The 24,840-nt window shown below is 37.7% G+C and overlaps 1 protein-coding gene across 5 annotated transcripts in view; it reads right to left on the bottom strand.

Annotated features, from left to right (window-relative positions):
* The window catches only part of LOC104689435 (ephrin type-A receptor 6), a 388,920-nt gene that overhangs the window by 106,085 nt on the left and 257,995 nt on the right, over nt 1-24,840 (bottom strand). For 2 of the 5 annotated variants that reach the window (XM_039556175.1, XM_039556185.1), the window contains exons 7-8: nt 5,851-5,898; nt 5,261-5,423 (exon numbers count right to left, since the gene is read on the bottom strand). In XM_039556175.1, the coding sequence (XP_039412109.1) occupies nt 5,261-5,423; nt 5,851-5,898 (211 nt within the window). Of the gene's footprint in view, nt 1-5,260; nt 5,424-5,850; nt 5,899-24,840 lie in introns of those variants that run through there. The other 3 variants (XM_039556179.1, XM_039556198.1, XM_039556188.1) reach the window with 2 other exon arrangements.

Here is a 24,840-nt window from a genome sequence, read left to right as displayed (position 1 = left end):
AAGGAAAAGGGAGAATTTATGACTTATCCCAGATGTTTCAGCAGTGTAATGTTTGGGTGGCAAAGCTCTTCAACTGCATTTTAACTGCAACTGATGCGGTTAGTCAAAGCTATGACTTGATTTTAGAACTGCAGCATGGATCATACACGCATCCAGGAGCTTATTACCCAGATAAACTCCTTGCTGCCATTGCTCTTCATGCTTAACTCATGTTATAGGCCTGAAATGATATTTAAAGTTTCTGGTTGCATTGTTCCAGTTTCCTTGCTTAACACCATGCCCAGAAATCCCTTCTGCATCCAGCCTGGTGTCAGTTCTGCCCCTACAATCCACTCTTTACACCCATGTCCAGACTCAGCTTCTCTCTGGGTTCTTCACCCAAATGCATGGAGGAGGAGCTGCACTTTCCCTCCTCTCTGGGCTGAAGGGAAATATCCTCAGGCTTCATTTCCTCACTGGGCAGACTGGAAGAAATGGTGCAGATGTTTTAGTCACAGTGCAAAAGGCTGAAAGACAGAGAGAATCTTTCAGCTCTGCTATTTCTTTTTCTTTGAACAAATCTCTCCAAAACATTTTACAAGTTTCTGTATTTGGTGTAAAAGAGCTGGAAGCCCTAATGACAGCTCACTTCTGTCTCTCAGCTCCATCCTTTCATTACTTCAATTTGACATCTATCAGGCAGCAGACCCTCCAGCAGACTGAAAGATCAAAAAGTGCCAGAAAGACAGCTAGACTGATAACAGTGAGTAGCTGTAAGACAGGTAAGTGTGGACAGTGAGCACTGGAGCTCTAATAGACAGAACAGGCTGTCAGGTGGATTTACAAGGCATTGTAAACAACAGTGCTTAAAAACAATAGGTAAGAAAAACACAAAGTCTCATTAGGACAACCTTTACGTTTTCACAAATGAAAATGTAGTTCCTTTGCAGTTCTGTGATGCAGTGAGCTGATGGGCTCCAATCCAAGGGGAAATGAGAAGGCAAAGGAAAGGTGATCTTAAAAAGGACTTTTAGAATGAAAAAACAGTGCTTTCACTAGCATACAAATCTAAAACTTTTTGGTGTCTATTCACTTGAAAAGCTTTCTTCCAAATGTTTCCCTTAACATTCACTTCCGGGCCAGTGGACAAATGGAAAGCTTGTGCAAGCAGTTCGAGATCTGAACAAGGACATTGCTCTTGTTTAGGAAATGCAGAGGAAAAGTGAAGTCTCTGGGTTTTCTGGACACATACAGTAGTGCAATCAGATAGATCAAAATCAAATGTGAAGACCAAATGGCTGCAAATATTAAACACAGTAAGGAAAGAGACTGAAGACTAAAATGAGACATTCTTTGGTGTCCATTGCTGACTAATATTGAATGAACAGTAGGACGAGGCAGAGGTGGGGAGAGATCCAACAATGCAGTTTCTAAATATATGTGTCATCTGATTTGTTTGTTTCAACAAATAATTCAATTAACTATTTTCAAAACAAAAAACATTGTAAAAAAACCCCAAAACCAACTCAATTTTGAATTGGTAATTCAGTTTATTTCTAAAAATCCTAGGGATGGCTTCTCTGTCATGGCAGCCTTGCTGCATGATTTGAGGATGAAAAGTTAAAGGTAGATTTTTTGGATGTGGGAAGAGGGAGAAGAAAGTGAAAATTCAGCAGAATTTTCTGGCAATAGACAAAAATCACCATCTGAGACTATGGTAAAGAAATTAAACTTATTGATTCATCAAGATCAGGGCTTCAGCAAATTATTTTTTCACAGTCTTCAACTTTATGAAACACCTAATCAGGCATTCCATTAGTACTTCTGAAATACTTAAGTTTTTAGTGTTAATAATTTAAAGTATACAAAGTCTGCATTGCTTTTGGATTAAATATCATCATGTGGTCACATTTATGGCTCTGTTCAGCCCAAGCACAAGTCCACACTGCATAAATGCTACTTTGTCCCTTAGGCCCCTTCCAGAACACTTCACTTTCGGATTATTTTTTTCTAATGATGGGAAGGCTGACAAGGAAAATATCCTTGGTTTTAGAACAAGCCCTGCTTTGGCATGAAAACTGCCTAAAGCTGTAAATTGTTCAATATTTTACAAATTCCTCTGGACAGAAGGGCCTCTAAGGTAACGTTGTAAAAAACCCACGACTCTAGGAAAAAAAAAAAAGCTTTGAATCATTAATTAAAAAACAAAACAAAACAGCCCCCAACAAAACCAACCAAACAGAAAAAGTCTTCCAAAACCAGCTAGTTAGAAGAGAGGGGAAAAAAACCAGAGAGGGTAACAGTCAGAGATTAAAGAGTATCTGCCCTAGGACAAACGTTTTTTTTATTGTCAGAACACATTTTATTCTCTGTTTAGAAGGACCAGAGTGTTTTTGTGGTGACTCAGATAGCTGGTAATTCTGACAGATAAAAGCAGGAACTACAAGTGAGGTTTAAGCTCCAATTTATAGCCCCAGCAGTGGCACCTGTGCGTGTGCTGGAGTGTATGAAAACCTGCCAGCTCTGCTACAAGTGTTTTGCCTGAAAAGTGCTGAAACAGAGACTGAATAAAATGGCAACAAGAAACACAGTGACAAGTGGTGGTTGCTGTGCTTTGGAAAGGTTTCACATTTCCCAGCTGCAGCCTCTGAGCTTTAACAGGGGGAGAAATGCCTGTCAGCATCCATTCATCCCTCCCCACTTCCTTGAAGCGAATTTTTCTAACTATCCTAGGTAACTCCATTTCCTATCACAATGAAAATACAAATTTTACTCTTTTGGATGCTACACCTGATTGTCTTTGCAGCAGGGAGAAGAGTTCAACAACAGAGCTCCCCAAGCCATGGCTGCCTCAGTCTGTGGGTAAGTGAGGGTGCTTCCCAAAAAACACATCAGCACTGCTAACTAAGTTTTTCCATTGCTGCTGCAGATTTGGTCTTCTCTGTCCCTCATGCACCCCTTTAGCAATCACACCAAAATGTTTTAGTGTTCCAGGTAATGGTGAATCTATTTTATCCTTTATAACTGAAGTGACACAGGTAGTGTTTCACCAGCACAGCAGAGAAGGCAGGACACTGTCCTGCCAAGGGCACTGTATTTCAGGACATTGATATACACATCTCACAGCTGATGAACCACTAATTTTCTATAATTAGTCTATTGAAGAAAAACTCTCATTTTGGATTGCTCGCTTTACTGCTATCTATTAACAAATTCTCAGTATTCAAGCAGGGTAAATGGAATAACCTTGGATGTTTACCTGAAACTGGTCTGGGAATTCTTTTCTTCTGTAACATGTACAATTGGCAGAGAGCTGAAGGACGTTACAAGCTAATGCCAACTGAGGAGGATTTTTATCAAACACATGACTTAAAATATTTTTGGTTATTTTCATGAAAGTGTTGGTTGATAAATTTTCTGACAACAGAGACTTTAAAAACATTCTATTCTTCCCAGGCTTCTCATAAAAATGTTAATTTTGAGTCAATTAAAATCTAACTGGAAGTCCACAAAAAGTAATTGCAAAAGTGGAATTTTCACCAAGTAACTTGTTTCTAGTGAGCAGGGATGGAGGGAGCTGCAATAGTCTGCCTTGGCGTAATATTATTTGCTATCTTTCAGAATAATTGAGAAGAATGTATGTTAAAAAAATCAAATTTTCAGCTGAGCTGCACACTGCCAGAATAGTAAGTGATGAAGAGAGATTCCTACAGAGCTGGACTAGGACTGCTTTGTAAGACCGATGCAGACCAGCAAGGGCCAATTAACATTTATGGGTACTAATAAAATTAAGCAGCCCAAATCTCAACACAACTCTCCCAAATCTCTCTGTGTAAATGTAAACCAGTATCTGGAAATACTGACATAACCATTGCCATACTCTATTTATTCAGCTGTGTGAAACAACGCGCTAGTTTAGACAGCAAGTGCTTAGACTTAGAAGTAAAAGAAATCAGAATTATTGGGAGGTAAATGGTGTTAAGGTCTGTTTATGGTATCGTAAATGGATTTATTTTTCCAGTTTATTTCAGTATCAGGTTCAGCTCTGATGTTATACTTAGAAAACGATGTCAAAATTAAGCTCACCGTGCAGCCCAAGGGCCACTTGCATCAGTGGACTGAAAAAGAGAAATGGGGCTAGTAGGATGCAGATTCCCTCAGTACCAATGAGGGAAATGTCACTGGAACCACAGTCTTCCTCATTTAGATGGACAAGTGACATTTTCACAGTGTGAAACCTCACAGAGGTTTAAATACTATTTTCTTTTTATATGAATTAAGCCTCGTATTTTTTGCACCAAAAGAGACAGACAAGATCTACTGAAATTCTTGAAAGCACCCAAGTGCTCAACTCCTATTCAAACCAACTGGCTTAAGAACCCAGAAAATTTTAAAAAGTCCAATTAGGCATTAAGCACTTGGAAATCTATCCCTGATTGATTTTTGAAACAGAAGTTAAGAAGCAATGAAAATGGAACACAAATCCCTGGGTACTCTTGGAAGCACTTAGATAGTTTTGAGTCTGTGCATTAGCTTAAACAACTTGAATTCTAAAACACTAATGAAAAACATGGTAAACATAATTGGCTAATTAAAGTAATTTAATTAATGAGTGTTTTAATGTTGTATCTACTGCACTAATTTTCTCTCAAACACATGTAAATACTTTTTTTATGTTTCTTTGAACACGGAGGGCAACACATGACTTAAATATAAAATCGTTGAGAGCATGAACATCACACATGAAGCCTTTTTGCATATTTTGTAGGAATAGAAGGGCTTCCTGCTTCTTACTGCCAAATTTTGTAGGTTTATTGGTTGATGGAAATGCATATAAAAGTTTTCAGTTTTTTATCTGTGGAATCTGGGAGCACTGACAACTACAGAGCGAAAAGTCCATCACTGGGAGCGTGCAGAAAGCTGCTGGATTTAGGTGAAGCTTAAGCTCAATTAGAGGCATTTCTAGATGTCAAGAGGCAGAACTTCTATAAGGAAAGAAAGGATCACAGAATCCTAGAGTATCTCAGGTTGGAAGGGACCCATAAGGAAATTTTATGGGAGAGAACACTCCTTCAGCTGCAGCATCGGGCTAACATTTCTACGTGTTGTTGCAAATCCAGAACTGTGAGTCTGAGGCTTGTTTTTTATCACATGGCAGTGGTCATTTTGTGATAAGCAAATGGTATGGGTTCAGCCATTCAAACTCCCAATGTCTCACTGGTTTAGAATTAGATGCTACTTCTATTGTATTTAATTTTTTTTTTCCTTCAGTAAAACTTACTTTCATCTCCAGTTTCAAATTCAAACTTCTGGCTATAGCCGCTGTATCCTGCTGCCGTCCTGACTCTGATATGAAATATATACTTGGTGGCTGGCTTGAGACCTGTGATGATAACACTTGGAGCCTTGGACCTTGTGGAGGAATAGCTGAGCTGCTCATGCTCCTGAGGGACAAAAGAGGGAAGAAATGATATCAAGTTGAGTTGAACAAACTTTGCAAAAATGATATAACAGACCTGAAGCTCCATATTCTTCTCATGAATGTAAAATGTGTTTATAAAAGGAGGTGCAGGTATGGGTTTCTGTACTTTGGCTCTGTGCTACAGTCAGAATGTATGATATGGCCTTGACTTTTAGATTTCAGGTTTTTTGTCTTTACCGTTGCATACAGACATGTTTTTGTGACTTGGGTTAGTAACCAATCCAACCGCAGTCAAACCAACATGGAATTAGTACAAGACTACATTCACAGAAGAATGGCAACTAGAATGGCAGCTCATTATTTTGGCACAATGGACAAACTAGGAGGTCAGTAAACACTACCAAGCTGTAAAATAAAGATGTGGGAGTATTCAAATACCCGCTACTCACTTCTACCCGCAGGTAGTGCCAAAATGCCGGCGCTATCCGTGGGTAGACCTGTGGGTAGAAGAAAATAGGAATTAACTTTTTCTTTAAGGCCTGTCAACTTCGAGCATGGTTCAACAGCTTTGCTGCTGCTGCTGAGCTCAATGTCTGTTTCCAGGTAGCTGTAAGGTAGTCATACATGAAATTCACTTTGAAAGTCCAGAAGGAGAAACAGTCTGTGCAGAAGTCCCCTGTTAATCTCCTGGCAGCTGCTGACAGTTCCTGAGTCTCACAGAGATCCCTGAGAATTATGGTCCCTGGGAATTACCATTGCAGACCAGCTGCTCTATTGTGGAGACCAGACACATCAATTTCTGTGCATAAACTGAGTGCTGCTTTTCTAGACAGGTCTTGGATGATGCCTTTAACGTGAGAGGATGACTTGGAATGATGCCTGAGGTGGCCACCTAAACACAGAGACTAGACAAGAATAAGAGAATCAAAGGAGGTATTTATTTGAAGGGCCTTCAAAGGTACACCCTGGGCAGTCAAAAGGCTACACCCAAGATGGACCCTGGGTCACAGGTTCTTCAAACTTTTATAAGTTTGCATATCATTTGCGTATCATTTGTGTATCAGGGTTAACTCTCCAATTATAACCTCAGTTTATGATGTAATGACCCCAAGTTTGCCCCCTCTTCAGAGGCTTTTAGTTTACACGTTTGGGGCCCAGTGTCCTTGAAGAGCTAACCTAGAGAGGGTTTGTAATGTCTAACCAGCATGAGAGAACAGCAGCTAACAGGCTACACAAAACTTCAGAGTTACACACTAGGCAGTACAGGATTTGAAAAATACAGAAGTTAAAATCTAAGGCATCAGGAAGAGGAACATTTATTCCCTGTCATTAGTTACTTGACAAGCCAGTAGTCTGTAATATTTTATGTGGTGCCTTAAGGCTAGCTTTACTCCCCTAGAGCAGGATTTGTCTCCAAACTGAGCAGGAATGTCCTTGGCATGTGCTTAACAGTCCAACTGTGACACCCACAGGGCACCATGTATGTTTAGGATACCATCCAGTGATATTAGAGCAGGTACACATTATTCAAAGGGTGCTTCCAGCCTGTTCAGAAGGAAATCTAGTTCACAGAAGAGACATAATTGGAGAGGAATAGGTTTCAGATAGGTTCTGTTGGACTTTTAACCTCTTCTGAGCAATATGTACGTACTTTTTGTATATAACAAAGAGTTTTATATAAAACACGCTGAGTTAACTTCAGCCATGTGTAACAAATCACATTAGCACGGGGCAGCAGGTGGATCACTATTCCCCCAGCAGGAATACAAGGAGATGGCTGAGAAAACCAGATTAAAAAACAAACATACAGAAGCAACCTAATGACTCTGTTAAGGGAAGGAACAGGAAGAAGGCAACAATGATCAACATAAAAAATAACTGCATTTAGCTTGCCCTTCAAACAGTGGAAATAATTTGAGAAACTTCAGTAAGAGGAAGTATTTATTTGTTCTACAGTCTGTTACCAAAATTTGAGGCCGTGAGGAGCATGTATTTAAACTGAAATAGTAGGATAAAATGTACATGTAATCTTATGGATAGAGACTATAATTAATATACCATCTAATTACTTTAAATATAAGACTCCTCCCAATTACTTGAAATGTTGTAACTTCACTTTGAACAGGTTAGCGGACTTTAGACATACTTTTTAAGGCATTTCAGAAAATACCTATTTTCTTCTGACAGAAAGCCTATTTGCTTGAGTGATTTTTTTTTTTTTTTTTGTGGTTAAGCTTAATTCAACTTGAAAAATATCAGGTATGTGAGCAAAAAAAAGTGTAACAAGTTAATAATCAGATTTGTAAGGGAATAGAGAACTTCTACTCATCCAAGGGAATTTTCATACTTCTTTATGGACGGTTCACAACCATTCAGTGTGTCATGAAGAGCTAATTTCTATTTTATGTTAGATGTGCAACTTCCAGGGACTTTAATGTGTAAAGGGGATGTATAACTTACCATGTAACTTGGCAAGGGTTCACACACTCAGAGAACCCAAAACTTTTAATTTAGTAATGAAGTGGCTAATCAGGGTAAATACCTGCCCAAAAGAGACCCAGTCTTTAAACACAAGTTATCAACCAGCTCAAAATCAATCTAAGAATTAGAGAAAAAACCCCAAACCAACAAACACCTGATTCTGCAACAAACACTTATCCTTAGACCACACTGAATCATTGGCATGATGTTTGTGATTTTACCTGTTAAATACAACATCAATACAAGACTCTGTTTATCCACTTCAGTCCAGGTAAAGACATGACTTCCAGTGAAGGAAAGATCTTGGAAATCTTCACTGAAGATTATGTAAACAGCAAATGCTTGTTTCATACAGGTATTAGCATGATTCAAAGTTGTAGTGAGTTCTGTGTGCTCTGTCTGTCTTGGCACATATATCTTTACACTCTGGAACGCTCTGGAAATTTTTATCTCGATTCTGTAAGCTAAGGAAGAGACCAGCACCCAAGGGATTTCACTGTACAGTGTCGTAGTTGCAAGCCATTTCTCTTCCCCACACTACTGCTTGAAATCAAGTCCTAGCACTTAACTGCTTGTTCTGACCTGCTGGAGAGATTGCAGAAAAAAGTGATGGAACTGTAAAAAGAAATAGGGTCCTTCAGAGGAGGACTGAAATGGAAATTTTGTCAAAAAATCAGTGGAGATTCCCCAAGATCCAATGACAAGATTTACTCCCTGAAGCCTGCAGAACAAGGCCACTGGCAGCAAAAATTGGGAATGACTTTTGGAAAAGAAAAAATCTGAGCTATGTCTGTTATATGTTCTTACAGTCTAACTACTGCTTGTGTAAAACAGACATTTGGGATACACTGGCCCCATAGCCAGGGGTGTGGACAAGCAGTTAGCAAGTATAATTCACTAACTGTAGTTGGTCAAAGACAATGAGCGTGCCAAGGGCTGTGATGGCAACATTTAATCAACAAAATGGGTCCCTCTGGGGCTAACAGCAACTTCTTGATGGGCAGCCATCTCTGCCCGTCCCTTCTGGAAGGTATTCTGGGCACTTCCAGGGGTTGTCTGGCTTGTTGCTTCCTCATCACCTGGCTGGTTGCTTCCTCATCACCTCATCACCCTTCTTCCTGCCCTCCCATCTCCTTTCTTCTTTCTGCAGCCTCTTTTTGAGCCTTCTGCAGGCTCAAGGCTGGCCACTCCTTGTGCCATGATCTTTTCCAGGAAGGCTAAAGGTGGACTCAGAACAAATGAAATTCTAGTCTGTAGACAAGTTGGGGATGCTTCGTCTTATTTTTGCTACAGATAATATGCACTTACTTTTCTAGGGATTCTGGGCTTAAAAAGTGAATTTTAAACTGAAGGACTTAGATGTACTTCCTGGATCTAACTGCATGCTTTTCCCAGATCCTCCTTTCATGTTGTGGCAAACTATAGATAAATATCAACCCACTTACCACGCACCCTATTTTCCATCAAAAGGAAGCATGATTTTGTGTGCTACAAGGATCTGTCTTTTGTGACAGGTCTCTGACCTAGGGCCAGGATCAATGGGAAATGCCAAGGACTACCTTTATTCTGTACTTCTTGATGACTACAGAGGGCTACTACAAAATCTGCAAAGTAAAACAGAAGTTTCACTCATGTGGCTGTACTTCCCATGGCACATAAGAAGTAGAATAATATATAGCCGGCCACTATGTATGGTTCAGTGTTCACAAAAAGAAAAGGGAAAAATGAAATGCTCTGATCCTCTAAATCAGTATCAGAGCAGCATTTGTGATCTTAGGAGGGCCACAGGATTCACAAGAAGCAGTTCTGAGAACACAGGGGCTGAGGGGTTAAACATGAGTTAAAGGAGTCTATCTAATATAATACACTCATATAACTACGAGACACAATCTGATATGAGGAAATTCATAAGTCCTCTTCCATAGCCTACTGCAAATTTATCTTGGTGAAAATCTGTAATTAAAACATAAATATAATCCAAATGCAATGTCATTACACAATGTGATACCAAGTCTATGACTACCTATCCACGTTAAACAGAACTATAATATGAACTTTGAAAATGCTATCTCTGTTTCTAAGGAAATTGTATTTTTCTCATTGTTTGTGTGATTCTTCTTGCAAATGGACTCAGTTCTGATTATGAGGGACAGTGTTCACAAATCCATGACAGTTTGCTCTGTGCATGAACAGGAAAATCTTTCAGAATCAAATTCTTTCCTGCAGCCACCTCTGCCTGACTATCTGAACCTGTATCTACCCTAATTTTATACTTGGCTTTATAGAGAAGGCATTTTTTCATATCTAAAGAAACAGACTGGCTGAGTGGAAGGCACAATGGTGCTAATGGTCTAAGACTAGACAACCTAATTTAATGGAGTAGCAGCATCAGAGGATAAATATTAATGAAATTTCTGTGTTTGCAGTGCAGCAGAATAGCATTCAATATCCAGATGTTCTATTATTGTGATGATTATTACCAGTTTTCTCATATACTTAAAAGAAAGGAAATTCCCCCAATAACATTAACAACTGTAAATAAATAAACTTTAACATGCCACGGCTGTGTGAACAAGTTGCTCTCTAATTTTATCCCCCCCTAAGTACAGAAGAAAACAGCACTGAAATTAAGACTTTGTAGACACATATAAGAAAAAATATTGATAAAGACTAACCAAAATGTGATGGATGACCTTTAATCAGTTTAGACTCCTATGGCAATCAAAGAGTTTACATTCTGATGTTATATGTGAGAAAAAGATTATATATCTCAAAATCTTTAGTGGAAAAGAAAAATCAATAGAAATTAAGGCTGAAATGCAGAATTTTGCTTATAGTGATGAAATAACCTTTAAAAGATTAACTTTACCAGGAGAGCACTGATAAAATCCCGGCACTTTCAGGCATACAAGATTGGTCACCATTAATATCTGAGTGGCAAAAAGAGACATGGCTCTAATCAAAATAGTATCAGTCCTCAGTTTAGCAATTTTAAAAGATAACCAAATATAATTTTCTATAATTTAGAATATATACTGGGAGCTATATATTCTTAGTCTAGCTTATTTCATGAATGACAATGGAGGTATTCAGCTCATTCAGTCTCACGAGTAGCAAAAGTCTTCTTAAACTGACCCTAGGGAAAGGGATTTCCAAACCTTCTTCCAGCTAAAACAGACTTATTGTGTACCCACAGCTAAGTCTGTGTGTGTGTGTAGAAAGAATCCAGAGAGTAACTGAATTTACTATCAGCTGCTTGCAAACACATTTTCTAGTTTATATCTATTGTCCTGCAACATGAAAATTCTGTATTAAGCCACATAATCCTGCCTGTGCTTTTCAGAGCACTTTTATTTAAGTGAAAGAAGTACTAATAGAGATTAAATCTATATACCACAGGGACCAGGTCTTTATCTGGTACACTGAAGCACAGTGTCAAAGCTGAATAAGTACCACATTAAAGTAAAGAAGATTTGGAGTTTCATGATTCAGACACTAAAAATGTTTAAATAAAAGCACCAATAATAAAAAAGAAATTTTTATGAGACTGTTTGGTCCCATCTTTCCTCTTTCCTAGGTACATCAGTTTGAGGAACACACACAATGTGACCTACAGAGGAAGCATCATTATTTTAAAGGAATGACCATGATTCTCGAAGACAGCAATTTTTACTGATCATAGCTCTAGTCCACTGTGCAATGAAATCTCCAAATTCTCCCTTTCTTTTCTCATGGGATCAGCTGCACTGGCACAGTCACCTGAACTTTAATGCTGTGATGCACATTAGGATAACACAGTACTTAATTATTAGGTATAGTCATTAATTGATTAATCAGTTCAAATAGAATCTATTAAAGACAAATAACATCAAACTGTGAAGTTTGTGCTTACTCTCTGTGGTCAATAAAAAGACTCCCCACAGCTCTAATTTATGGAAATTGCCTCTGATTTATACAGCCCATATTCCTCTCACAAATAATTTCCCCCCAATAATTCTCAAAAAGTATTTTCTTTCTTTGCAATAGAATATTTTCATAACACACCTTCTGAATGCCTGTTGCCTCTAGTTGTAGATACTTTCTCACCTTACGCAGATTGTTGTAGAGAAGGAGTAATTACACTGAAATCAATAAAATTAACTACACCAGTGAAACTCAAGTGTCTGTCTTTGAAAGCTTCTTTATATTCACTAATTTGGTGATGCTGATTTTCTCCTAGAAAACTGTTTTGACCTACAGTACATCAATTAACAGGAATGCTGGCTGTAATACTTGGAAGATTTTAGAGAAAAGATTCATAGGTTCAAAAACATGCTTCTAGCATTATTTACTATCTGATTACAATCTGATCAACAGGATTAATTAAATTTTTATTGTAATGTAGAATTGTAAGAAAAATTACAATAACAGCACTAAAAGTAAAAGATACCATTCAGATTCTTAAAAAAAAAAGCTCTTCCTAAAACCCTTGTATCTCTGGTTTTCAGCTGAACAAGAAAGAGTAAATTTAGAAGTGATTGCAAAGATCTGAGGATCAATCTGAACAAAGTAGAAAACTGTGGCAGCAAAAAGCAGGGGCCACAGAGAAAATTACCAATGGCTCTAGTGTTTGCTTCAGAGCAGAAACCTGCAGCACTTAAAGGCATCACCCCTTCAGGCTGTAACCCTCTGCCTTCCCTCCTTGGCCTCCCTCAGGATTAATCTGAGATGTAACAGTTTGGGGAGCTGAAACACTCAAGTGTCCTTTACCTGTTTGGCCATTCAATATTTTATATTCTGATTGCCTGTCAGTCAGCTCATCACTTTCTCCATATATAAAGTGAGGCTGTCAACATGAAAAGGGGAAGAGAAGATAACCAATCATAAAAAAAAAAATACAGAAAGGTCAAACCCCAGACAAACTTCATTTTAATTGGATTATATACTTGGAAAGGCAGAAATGAGTTGATGTGAGGTGAACCATGAAAAGCAGAAAATTAAATGAGGAGAGAGATGAGGACAGGGAGACTCTAAAGCAGTGTTAAAATTCTTGCCAGCACAGGGAGGTGAAGGGTGGGCAGAGCAAAACCTGTGTGGTTCATATGCTGGGTCAAGTGGGACTGCCAGGTGTGAAGGCAGCAGACAGGACACAGCTTATTGTCCTGACAAGGAGATTAAACTGGAATAAAAAAAGGCTGTGCCTTAAGTTGGGGATGGAACAGGGTGCAATCCAGCATATAATAAAGGCAGCTGGAGAATATGGCCTGAGTTGTCAGATGAGCACAGATATTAAATCCCATCTTTCTGGCAGTAATGAGCTACTCTGATAACAGTTGTTCGCTAATTAAAAATATTTACCAGTGAAAACCTCTGCACCAGGATCTCCAGAAGTCTCTCTAACCTCAGCATATGAAAGTGCCAGCCTCTCCAACTGCCTTGATGATTTTTCTTATTTTTTCACTAATTTTAATTGTTTTTTTCTAGTTGGAAAGAAGCAGGAAGCTACTGCAAGCATGAACTAGATTACTAAAGGTAAAATTCAGCTCAAGTAGTATTCAAAATTCACCTTTGGACAGTAATGCACTGTTTCTCCTGGGATACCTAAGGCTAAGGTTTACTTCATAATCATATAATAAAGCTGCTGACAAATACAGTGCAACAGGAAACAGAAGCAATTTGAAACTAAAAATTTGAAGATTGGAAGGCTTCTGTGACTTTCTTTGCTGTGAAACAAGCCAAGAGAACTATGGACATGCAGCCAGTGGGCTGATTCCCAAGTTATTCCTTTGGTGTGTGAAGTTCATATTTCACAATTCTGAAAGAGGTCCTGATGCCACTGCAGACATGACACTCCACATTGGCAGTGCAGGTTCCTTCTTCCCATGCTCACCTTTAACACTCTTCCACAGTCCAGCAATCTGCAAATTAGTGGCGTTCTGAATTAATCAAATTTGCTTCATTATGTTTTGCAGCTCATGGACTTTTTCCTCCATGAATTTTCTTAATTATTCCTTGAACCTATTTTGCTTGTGGCTTCCAAAACACCCCTAGGCAACAAGCTTAATTACAAACTGTGTTTAAAAAATACTGTGGGGATTTAAAAAAAAAAATCTGCTTCCTGATTATTTTATTGAATATACTTCAGTTTCTTGTCTATAGGAAATAGTGAACAATCATGAATATCAGTGATTTGTTCAGTCAATTTGACAATATCTATGTATATCATAGAAACAGTGCTTCTAGTTACAGATGGGAAGTAGGTCACTGGATAATATTTAAATTGCAAATGCAAGACCCTGGAAGAAAGATAGCAAAAAGGGACAACTCATGTGATGTGAAAAATCTGCAATGCAAAAAGTCACAGCCCAAACACCTGAAGGTCTCTAAGTTGCTGAGACATGGGGCAGGCTATCTTCTGACACCCAGCATTACCACCATGGGTAATACCACAGCTGTACATGACAAAACTCCAAACTGTGGTGATCCTATTTCCTACTGAAGTGTGAAGGCAATTTAAATGTAAAGAAGCATCTTGCAAGTGAAGTGGAATTTCAATAGAAGAGCAATCATCCAATTCTTCAGAAGACTTCCACAGTGATGGTGACAGTACAGAGTAGCCAGTGCTCCATTTTGACAGAAAAAAAACCACCAAAAACCCCCCAAAACCAAATAAAACCCAAAAAAACCCCAACCCCCCCCCCAAAAAAAAAAACCAGCAAAGCACAACATATGTTCAAAGCTGTGAAAATAAAGTGATTCTACCAATCTGAAAATGTAGTACAGCACTTCGTTAGCTACACAGAACTTAGCTCTAATGGGGCTAATAACATATTTGCTTAATTCACCTAATTTCAGAATTCCTACAATATTTCACAGGCAGATAGGGCCAGGATTTGGATTAGGGCTCCCTTTCAGTGCTGGATATGTTTGTAACACCTTGCTGGGAAATTTTAACTGCTGTGTGATGTTTGCAGCTCTACAAACACCCTCATAAAAAACACATTCTGTACTAAACCCACATTTTGTACTAAAAACCTCCTGTGGAAACATGCCTTTCCAACTCCTTTCTAAAATTTGTTTCAGCCTTTTAGGATGTTAGGACAGGTAGAGTGACTGGGCTTATTTTAAGATCAGTTTAAGCTTAGTTTGAATCTTCTACATAAATACCTTTTAATATTAGAAGAGGAGACTAATGTAGAATTTTCTCTTTTCATTTGCTACTGGATGTTTCCTGCCTGGCAAATCCAGAAAAGATCCTTATTGATATACAACAGCTTGAAAACAAATTCAGTGGTATAAATAAAGCTAGCACTTTTATTTAAGTAAGCAAAAGATCTACTTTTATAGATTGAATTGATGCAGATTGCTATTCAGATTGCTATTCTGGAAAAAAATGACTGAAGGCATTAAGATTCATTTCACACCACATGAATGTTATATGGTAACAAGTCTTTCATATGCTAACTGTGAATACAAATCTTTGGGACAAATTCTTTTCTTTTGAAAGAAAATTAGGATTTATAAGTATAGAATAATGTTGACAATATTTAGATAGATTTCAACCATCCAACAAAAATCAATTTTGGAGGAAGAATTTTGGCTCTAAAACACGAAGTCTGACACTAACTAGTGTTTGACTCTAATCACTGCAATACGATTAATAAATCAGAGGCAAGAGGGAACCTGCTGATCTCTATATAGACTATGCATTGTTTTTCATTATGCAAGCCTCTTCAGATATAAACACATAACAGCTATTGAAAAGTCACTGAAATATCACATTTTTTGGCCTATTTTTGAGCACATGCATACACCTTTTCGTGTCTCAGTGCAGGCAAACAGCAAATATATATCTCGTAATGTTAACTCAGAAGGGCTGAATTCACCTCTGGTGTCATGAGTGTACTGCAGAACCTGGCAATACATCAACAATAAATATAGCATATTCCTTAAGTTTATGTTTTCTTCAAACACCTCAGTGAGTTAATGGGGTGTAAAGCAAAAACAGCAATCTTTTTTCCCATTAGTTGAACATGAATTTCAAGGGCAAAGTAAACAATCTAGGAAGTAAATCAAAATGCTGATTTTGCACTTCCAAAACTGACAAAGCAAGTTTTTGCTCAATTTTTTTGGGAAGTGTCCATTTCTGATGTAGCTAACTTCAGCAGAAATATTATTTTTGGAGGTGGTAAAAACAACAACAAAAAGTCTGAAAAAATGTTAAGAAATTTACAGATAGGTGTCAACACCTTTTTAAAAAAAGCTGTTCAGTCACTAAAGAACTGCTGTTTCGTTAATATAATATGAATACTTGCAGAATATGCATGAAAACCAGGCAGTTTGTGCAAGGTCATTGCAAATACAAGATACATCAACCTGGTGAAGTTCCAACAGCAACATAAATGTGTTTATGAGCAGCAGGTGAATTCCTACAAAAGACTCTAAAGCTATTAACAGCTCGGTAAGGAGTACACAATAATAGGTTGTTAACTCAGCCATCCCAACAAGCACATCAAGAAAGGGCACTTTGAAACTATTAATGCAAATACATCAAAAAACTCAAAAGAAAAAGAGAGAATTGTAATACTGTGCTTCTTTCAATCAAGAGAATAAAAATTTGTGGGTTAATTCGGGTACAAACCTAACAAAACTACATGGGAGTTATTGAATAAGGTACAATTTCTGTGAATTCAAGTTGGCTAATGAAATTATTAACCTAAATGAAAGGCTCCTCCAATGTTCATTTTGATTCCAATAACCATGTCCCCACACCAAACCCACAGCTTTTGTTTAATAGGTGGTAAAGTGATTATATTAATATTAAATGTGAAAGTCGTGGTTTTAGTGCATTAAAATGGAGTGGCTCTCCCTGAAGGAGCTTCCTCTTTCCCTTTGGGTTTTTCTCCCTTCTCCCAGAATGACTGCTTTGGGGACACTGCTACTTAATAAAAAAGAGGTTGCTATTATTATGCAGTCGTAATTTATATGGCTTCATCTTCATTTAATGTGGAAAAAAACCATTCAAAGTGGAAAACTAATATCCTGTCCTTTTCTGTGGTTAAAGTACAATTGCAATGCAGTGTTAGAAAAAGAGAGAGAAAAGAAAAGGAACTTTCTCTGGTTTTACTCTCCAAAATGATGCATGCCTTTGTACCTCCTCAAGTACCTCTTGAATGCATTGAATATTGCAGGAAGAAACTGTAAGTGAAATGATATCTGAACACTCCTTCATTTAGACAAAGATATAAACCCATGTCTCGAGGTACATTTCTTCTTCATTTAATCTCTGAATCCACCTTTATGGCTGCAAATCAACAATTTATGAACAGTAACTCATTTGTGTATTATAAAAAATGCTGTGCTACCTTCAGTTTTTGATATAGTTTGGGCTCACAGATGATTTTTGGGAACTTTAAAGCTAGTTGGTATTTTAAGAGGGTCTAAAGGAAATGTTCTGACTGGTTTTAGGAAAATGGAGAGCTAGAGGTTGTATTTAATTTATAACTAAGGAAATCACTTTCATTTAGATGACCATCTTTTGGAAGGTATGCTCGTTATATGTAGGTCATTGCTCACAAAATTCGCCACTGTTTTTTGTAAAAATCTGTCAAACTTTCAAACCCAAAGTTTGACTCCTGAATTAATCTTAAGGCATCTGAGGGAACTCCAACTCTATTATCACATGCAACTAAAACTTACTGCACCTAAACTCAAAGGTGAACAGGCAGTTAATAATAACTTTGGGACGACATTTTCTATTTTGTTAATTCAGGATTAAACATGTTAAACTCCATACCACATCCTTTTGTGCAACTGATACATTATCTCTGAAGAGAAAACATTTCTTTTCTACAGTATATTCATCAAAATCATCTAAATGTCATCCTTAGCTGAAACTTTCTGCTCTATAAATAGCTGTTTCTGATTTTCGGTCCTACCTAAACACATATTTAAGATTAACACTGATTCCAGAGGTTAACAGTATTGCTATTAGTCTTGCTGTGTCAGTATACAATTTTGAAAACTATTTTTCCTAATGTTCTAATGCTGTAATGGCCGGGAAAAAAAAAAAAAAATTCCTTTTAATAGCAACCAATCTCTGACATCAGTGGATTTACCTTTCTTAGCTTAATTTGAGGTGTGGAACTGGCTGTGTTTGTCGTCTTGTAATAGTTTGCATACCTCCTATGCCTATTCCTATGCCCTTGAAAGCATTTGAAAACCCACTTATTCAAAACCATTAATGCACTTTTTCTGCATTTGTGCAGCTCTTCTAGCAGTTACTGGAATGAGCACTGTACATGTAATTTTCCTTGAAGAAAATGGTACTGGCTGCAGGCAAGAACATAAGATCAGCAGAGACTTAAGTACGGGGTTTTTTTTTTAATATCAAATCCACCAGGCTTGCTTAAACAGAATTATACTTCTCACTGAGAATTTTTGGTTCAGCAGGAACAACAGTAATGCCTCTATAGGCTACTTTTTATTAAATACAAAAGTTCAGAAGCTATTTCTAAATAATTGACAACAATGATTAGTAGACAAGCCAAACCAGGCATCTAATAGAGGCCTAACTCAGAACTTCTTTGATAAACCCTTTGCTGCATGTAATTGATACTTAGACACCGGATTTCTTTTCCTCTTAATAGTAATTACATGGGTGTCATTAATAATGGCTGCTGCAAGGTCCTTAGGTTTTTTCCTGCAGGCAGAAATTGTATCAGGTCAGAGAGCCTGGTAATTATTCACTCTCATTTTCAACAGTTCTGAGACTATTTTTTTCTCTTTTTAGAATCCGAAGTTTTTACATTTTTTCCCTCGGGAAACTGAGTTAATAACAACGGAACAGAAAAACTGAGAAGCTTGTTTAACACCACTTACTATGCTAAAATAAGCTAGGAGATTTCATTTTAATGATTATATCCCAAAGCACATTTGTAGTGATAATTTTTTAAAGACATTCAGCAGACATGGTTCATTTCCCAGGAGCTACAAAGGGCCGAGAATGCCTGAGGCGGAGCCCTGGTGCCTCCCCGTGACATGCTGCTCTGTTCCTGCAGCTATGAACAAACACTAAGGGCTGCCCAAAACTACTGTCCAAAAGCTCTTGTACATCCCACATACTCAGCACTTTTTGGATGAGAATGTGTTGAAAATATAATGAAAATGTATTATTGCACGAGTCCTACGTTTCTTGATTCCAGTCATATCAGAAATATTTTGTAGGCAGCAGATTGCTACTTACGCCTCAAATGATTTGAATAATTTGAAAAATATTACAGAAGAAAACTGTCCATTAAAAAAAAAAAAATTAGCATGAAGTAAAAAATTGCCCAGTTGATCATTTAAAGCAAACAGCTTTTTATACTGAATATACTCACTGACTGGCCAGGTACCTGAAGTCCTCACATGCTTATCCCTAATGTTGTCAATCTGTTCCTGTTCCCCAATCCTGTCACTGATGTTGACTTTAAAATTTAGCAAGGTTGTCAAGAATGCTACAGTAGGGATACCAACAATAAAGGAACATGCCCAGAAAAAAAACCATTGTGCATGCCAAGAACCCAGCCACACCAGCACCAAACAAACCAATTCTGCCCATGGATTAAAGTCACACAGCCCCCAGGCTCCCTTCAGTCTCATGCCACTGGGAGCTGCTGCATATATTATTCTTCATGACATAAAAATCTAACATAAGAGCAAAATCTGAACCAGAAAAGTAACAGCTGTTGCTTAAAGGAAATGGGGGAGCTGTAACAGTTGCGTCTGAAAAAATGTGTTCCTTCTAACATAGTTAAACATTGTGCAAAGTTGTGATTAAAGAGGTGGAGAGACTGGAGAGGTTTGGCTGTTTAAGTGGTTGGGAGGTTGAGGGCCAATGAACTTCACACATGCCATGCAGACCTCACAGAAAGGCAGAGGGCTTTACAAGAGAAATGACTGATTTTACTCCATGTTTCCAAAATGTCACCCAGAAATTCAGGGCACCGAATCTCGTCTGTGTAAGGTGGCTTCTTATGAGAAATGTCCTTATTTTATCTAATGAGAACACGCATGGCTCCTGTTCACTGAGGCTGATTCCAGCCCATACTCAAGCAGGGTCAGGTTAATTAATGTGAGAAGGTCTTAATGCAGTATCTCCTTAGCTGGAGAAGACACAGAGGAACATCTGGTGTCCTCTAAACTGGGATGAGTCTCACATGTTTATAATTTTCCATATTAATTCTTGCAGAAATAATTCTGTCATTCAAAACATTATGCACTGAGAGTCTTAAAACTTCTCATTATTCCTATCACATAATTTACCTTAAGGTCTGTCACTCAAATTCAGGGTGGCTCATTTTAATTCATATTAATGATTACTCAAAGAAATAGCAGTCTTTGTTTTAATATTAGATTTTAAGAAAGAGCATCATTTCTTGTATAAGTTAAGACAGCTGTAGACTGATAGAAAAATTAACAAGGTCATACTGATTTCTAATTCTTTAAATCTGGTACTTGCCTCTATCTCTCTGCCTCATCAGCTCTTCATCTCTTTTTCAAATCTCACTGGAAAACTAATTTCCCCCCTTCTCTCTACTGCTCAGTTATTTTCTCACTTCTATGTATTAATTCAACTCTAAATAATGCTGGGATGAAGGAAAAGTAATACCTGACATCCCACATATCCTGTCCACTCACTCTCCTATGGAGGTAGGTTAATTTTTTTAAGTGAAAACTGCCTGTGAGCTGCAAATCGAGTCTCCCAACAAAATGAAGTATTTTGTCAAAGGGATTTGGCTTTAAAATTCATCAAAAGACAAGAAAGCAAAGAAATACCAGCCCTCTCCTCCAAATGCTGATTCAAAAGATATTCTCTAGTTTCTCTATTTAGAGATTTCATTGCAATGCCTTGGGTTACTGCTTGGGTACATTCCATTAAAATCTCTTCTCTACAGACAGGCTTCCTTAGCTAATTATATGTTATCTTGTGTATAACAGGAAATGTAATCCAGCTGGTGTGCTTGGGCCATGTGGGAGAACAAACTTAATACAGTTGCTGATACGTGCACAGCTTGGTATGCCTAATACAGGTCTCAGGGAGCATTAATTTTTGATGATTAACTTTATGGGTTTGGATGGCAAGGGGAGGAATAAGCATTTTCCAGTTCAGCTGCACAACCTGGAGTGCAGCTGGTGAGGTTTATATCCACTGTGTGCTGTGTTCCCTCTCCCATGAGGGAATTCCTACAGAAGGACTTCATGTCATTACAAGGCTCTAACAAGGCCCCACTCCTTCACCTACCTCAAACATTAAACTCTTTTTAATGAGAGGTAAAGAGATTATGATGCCCTGGAATCTTACAAATAGTACAAGCTTTGGTCAGTGTCTGAGTTATAGTTTAAAGTATAAAAGAAAAATTAATTGCAATTATCAATGACACTGAGATTACACTGATGTCTGGAATTTGATTTTTAAAGGGAAAGACAGTACTGCCCATGAGAGAGTTTTCTTTTTAGAAACAGTGTTTGTGGATGATACCAAGGGATCATAAAATATAATGGACAGACAAAGAGGGTGCAGAACAGGGCAGACACCCTCTATCAAGAGAGATAATTTGCAGTGTTTAGTATCTAAAGACCCCAAAGAATGTCTAAGAAGAAATGCTTTTATGAGCACACCTTAGATCTCAAAGGGCAAACATTTAACTGATCCTGTGTGTGTTCCTGTAAAGACTCACTTATTGTCCAAGGTATAGTTCTGAGAATGATTAACAATCTACCTGAAATCAGGTATTTCAACTACCAGGCCTCAACACAGACTATTACTTCAGGATCATGATATTCTCTCTCTGGTTATAATACACACCTCTTCCAGCAATGGAAAACCCTTTCTCTTTGCTGTGACAGAGCGCAGAGCATCTTGGACTGAATGTTGAGGAATTTTTGTTCTCTCAGGCCAAATCAGCTCTCTAATTATGTTCTACGTCAGATTTTGCTCACTGCATTTTTGGCTGAAAGGCTGCAGAACAAAGGGACCTCTTATCAGACAACCACATAAAAATGTACCAGTGCACTCCTAAATAAGAAACTACAAATCTGTATAATTGGCTCATGATGAAATTTTGTTGTTGCCACCAAGATTTTCATTTTTGGAAACAGTATTTCATGAAATTCTGAGTGTTTTACAGAAATTCCCTAGAGAAATGAAGATCATATGGGAAAAAGTACTTTAAAGCAGAAAAATTACTGAGCTGTTGTATTGTATTTTGAAATTAATATATGTTTCCATACTTGTAACTTACTGAGACCCTTTTATCACTCTCCTTCTCTACCTTATTTCTTTAAAATTTGGTAGTCTTTCTCAGAAGAATATTTTTCACAGGGAGGGCTTGATCTTTTGATAGTTCTCTCTGTGCAATTTGTATTTCACAAGAGTATAAATCTAAGTCTCTTGCATAATTAGCACAGTCTAGCCTCTATCCCTTCTTCTGCTTGCTCTGGAAATGCATGGAAAGTTGCATCTCTTTGTTCCATGCTCATCATTAATTTTCTTCCTTATGAAATTGTTGGAAACTGCCCCATTTTGTGGAGTGTTTACATTTTATTTATTGGTCAGCTATTTGATTTCTGAAGTTTACATATGTTCCAGGAAACTTTGGGAGCCCATGACTAGATGTAACTTCCATTTGTGAGCTGCAGAATTCCTACTGGTGATAATTAAAAGCAGGCATACTCTCCTAATGTGCTCCCCAATGATGTATTGGCAATTTTTCAAATGTCAATAAGGAACCTTGAAAGAAATACTAGTAAATACTCATAAAACTTTAGAATATTGCATAATTCTTCAGAGCTTCACGAAGTTAAGAAACTCATATAAACAGCTGAATTTTAGGGATTGAGTGGTTGTATTTGATGGAGGCATTCAATTTCTTATATTGTTTAACAAAACCAAACCTCCTTTGTTTATTAAATGCAAATGACAGGCAGAAAGGGATAAAGACAGGACTGCAAAAGTTGGTCCATTTTTCTACCTAGTGTTTTTACTACTGTTTTGTGCATTTTTCTTGACTCCCTTAGACATTAATACAATTTCTGACCTTTTCATATTTAACATGTTCTTCAACCTTAGCTGCAGTTTTACTCTCTGTTAGAGGGATGTCTTTGTGATAAACTCATACTAAATCCAGCAGACAATTACTTCACTCTTACCGTATTTCCTGTGGGCATGCAACAACATCCCTATTTTGGCACTTCTGCTGAGAACAGGAATGCTGATATTCCCCTCTTTCAGAGTTTCTCAGAAGGCTGAGACATTACAGTGTCACTTGCTACATCTAGCCCTGACACAAACTATGCTACTTAATATACAGAGCTCCACAGTGAAGAAGAAAAAAATGAAATCAGAATTGTTAATAATCAAATTAATTGTGCATATTAATATTTTCTGGTTTTGAGGTAGGAACCCCCCCCCTTTTTTTTCTCAATATAAAATTTCATTTTCATTTGGCAACTACACTTAACCAGTGTTATAATGTACTCTTCTTGATTTAAATATTATTAAAGTGGTGTAAAGTAACATTCTCTAATTTAATGCTGTAAATAAGCAGACTGATTTGCAGTACTGGATTATTCATCTCTCTGATCTAGAACCTGGTCTCCAAGAGAGTTCTTGCAAATTACACCAGTGCCAAAGCACTGGAAGATGCCAGCAGTGCCTCAGACCTCAGAGGAAAGAGTTTATAGATAGAAGATATCCCTTATATATTTTAAAAGGTGAAAAAAGAAAATGTGGTGGTTTTTTATTTTTTTGTAAAAACAGCTAAGAGTGGTTTAAACTGTATCTAGCAAAGGGCCATAAAGCCTGTGCATGTAGTCTTGCTGAACAATGGTCAAGGCTAAGTAATAAGCAGACCTTGAAGGAAAATTATTTGCCTTGTCACTCAGCACTGACTGGTATTGGCACATAATCTATTGATGGAGGATTTTTATATATCTGTATATAAGATTTGTAGTATAACATCCATATGAATGGCTGCAGATCTTTGGAACTGCTCCTACTCAACTGAATAAAATCTCACAATTTGTCGTGTTTAATTCACCTCTGTAATATCAACAAAGAAAACGAAGTTCAAGTCATAATGTGGCTTGTTATGATAATGGATCAGAGCCTGAAGGACTGCCGTTAGTGCAGGAAAATGGGGCTCCTTGCTTTGGCTTACCAAATGTCTTCCCCTTCTAGCTGTCCTAGTTAAATTGTTTGGATTTTTTTCCCAGTTCACCCTTTCTTCTGCATCATTAAAGCTGCATAATCTCAATAGAGAAGTGCAGTCAAGGAATAAAATCCTCAGATATTTACACAGACTAACATCCCTAAAACTTTCTTTCATTACTTAGTTTGTGTTTCTGTTCTTTGCGGTCTTCATACACACACATCAGTTCCACTGTGACTTCAGATGGGGACAGAGAAACAGCAAGAACTGACTTGGCAGGGAACTGTTTAAGGCATGGAGACCAACAGTTTCCTGTCTCTGTCTTCAGGATTGAAGGCATTGGGTAGCAGAAAATTTTTTTACTGGTACAAGGCCCTGTAGCAACTGTAAATGACCAAATATGTTTTGTGCTTATGGACAAGGACGCTTCAAACTATGCTTTCCCGAGACCTGCTGTGTCTATGCACCTTGTACCTTTACATGCATGTTGTAGGTCTCTTCTGTGTGAAATTGCCTGATTTTGACAGAGCGCCAGAAATCCGACAGTTTCCCTCTCGTAACCCTCTAAACAAGGCTGGTACCCTCTATCCTTTAAGCACAGATTTTTGCTTTACTCAGCAATAATAAATGACTATTTTTTTTTTTTTTGCCTCAAAATAAAGTCACGTTCCCATTCACTGTAATTCTGCTGCTTCGGTGTCCCTCTAATGTGAAGTTTTTACAGTCCATATATCAAAATATGTTCAAGCATGTGATCCATTTATCCATGTTTGTAAATGTAGTTAC

Source organism: Corvus cornix, chromosome 1 (assembly GCF_000738735.6).
Source record: "Corvus cornix cornix isolate S_Up_H32 chromosome 1, ASM73873v5, whole genome shotgun sequence".
Classification (NCBI taxonomy): domain Eukaryota; kingdom Metazoa; phylum Chordata; class Aves; order Passeriformes; family Corvidae; genus Corvus; species Corvus cornix.
This window is presented reverse-complemented; position numbering and strand designations above follow the sequence as displayed.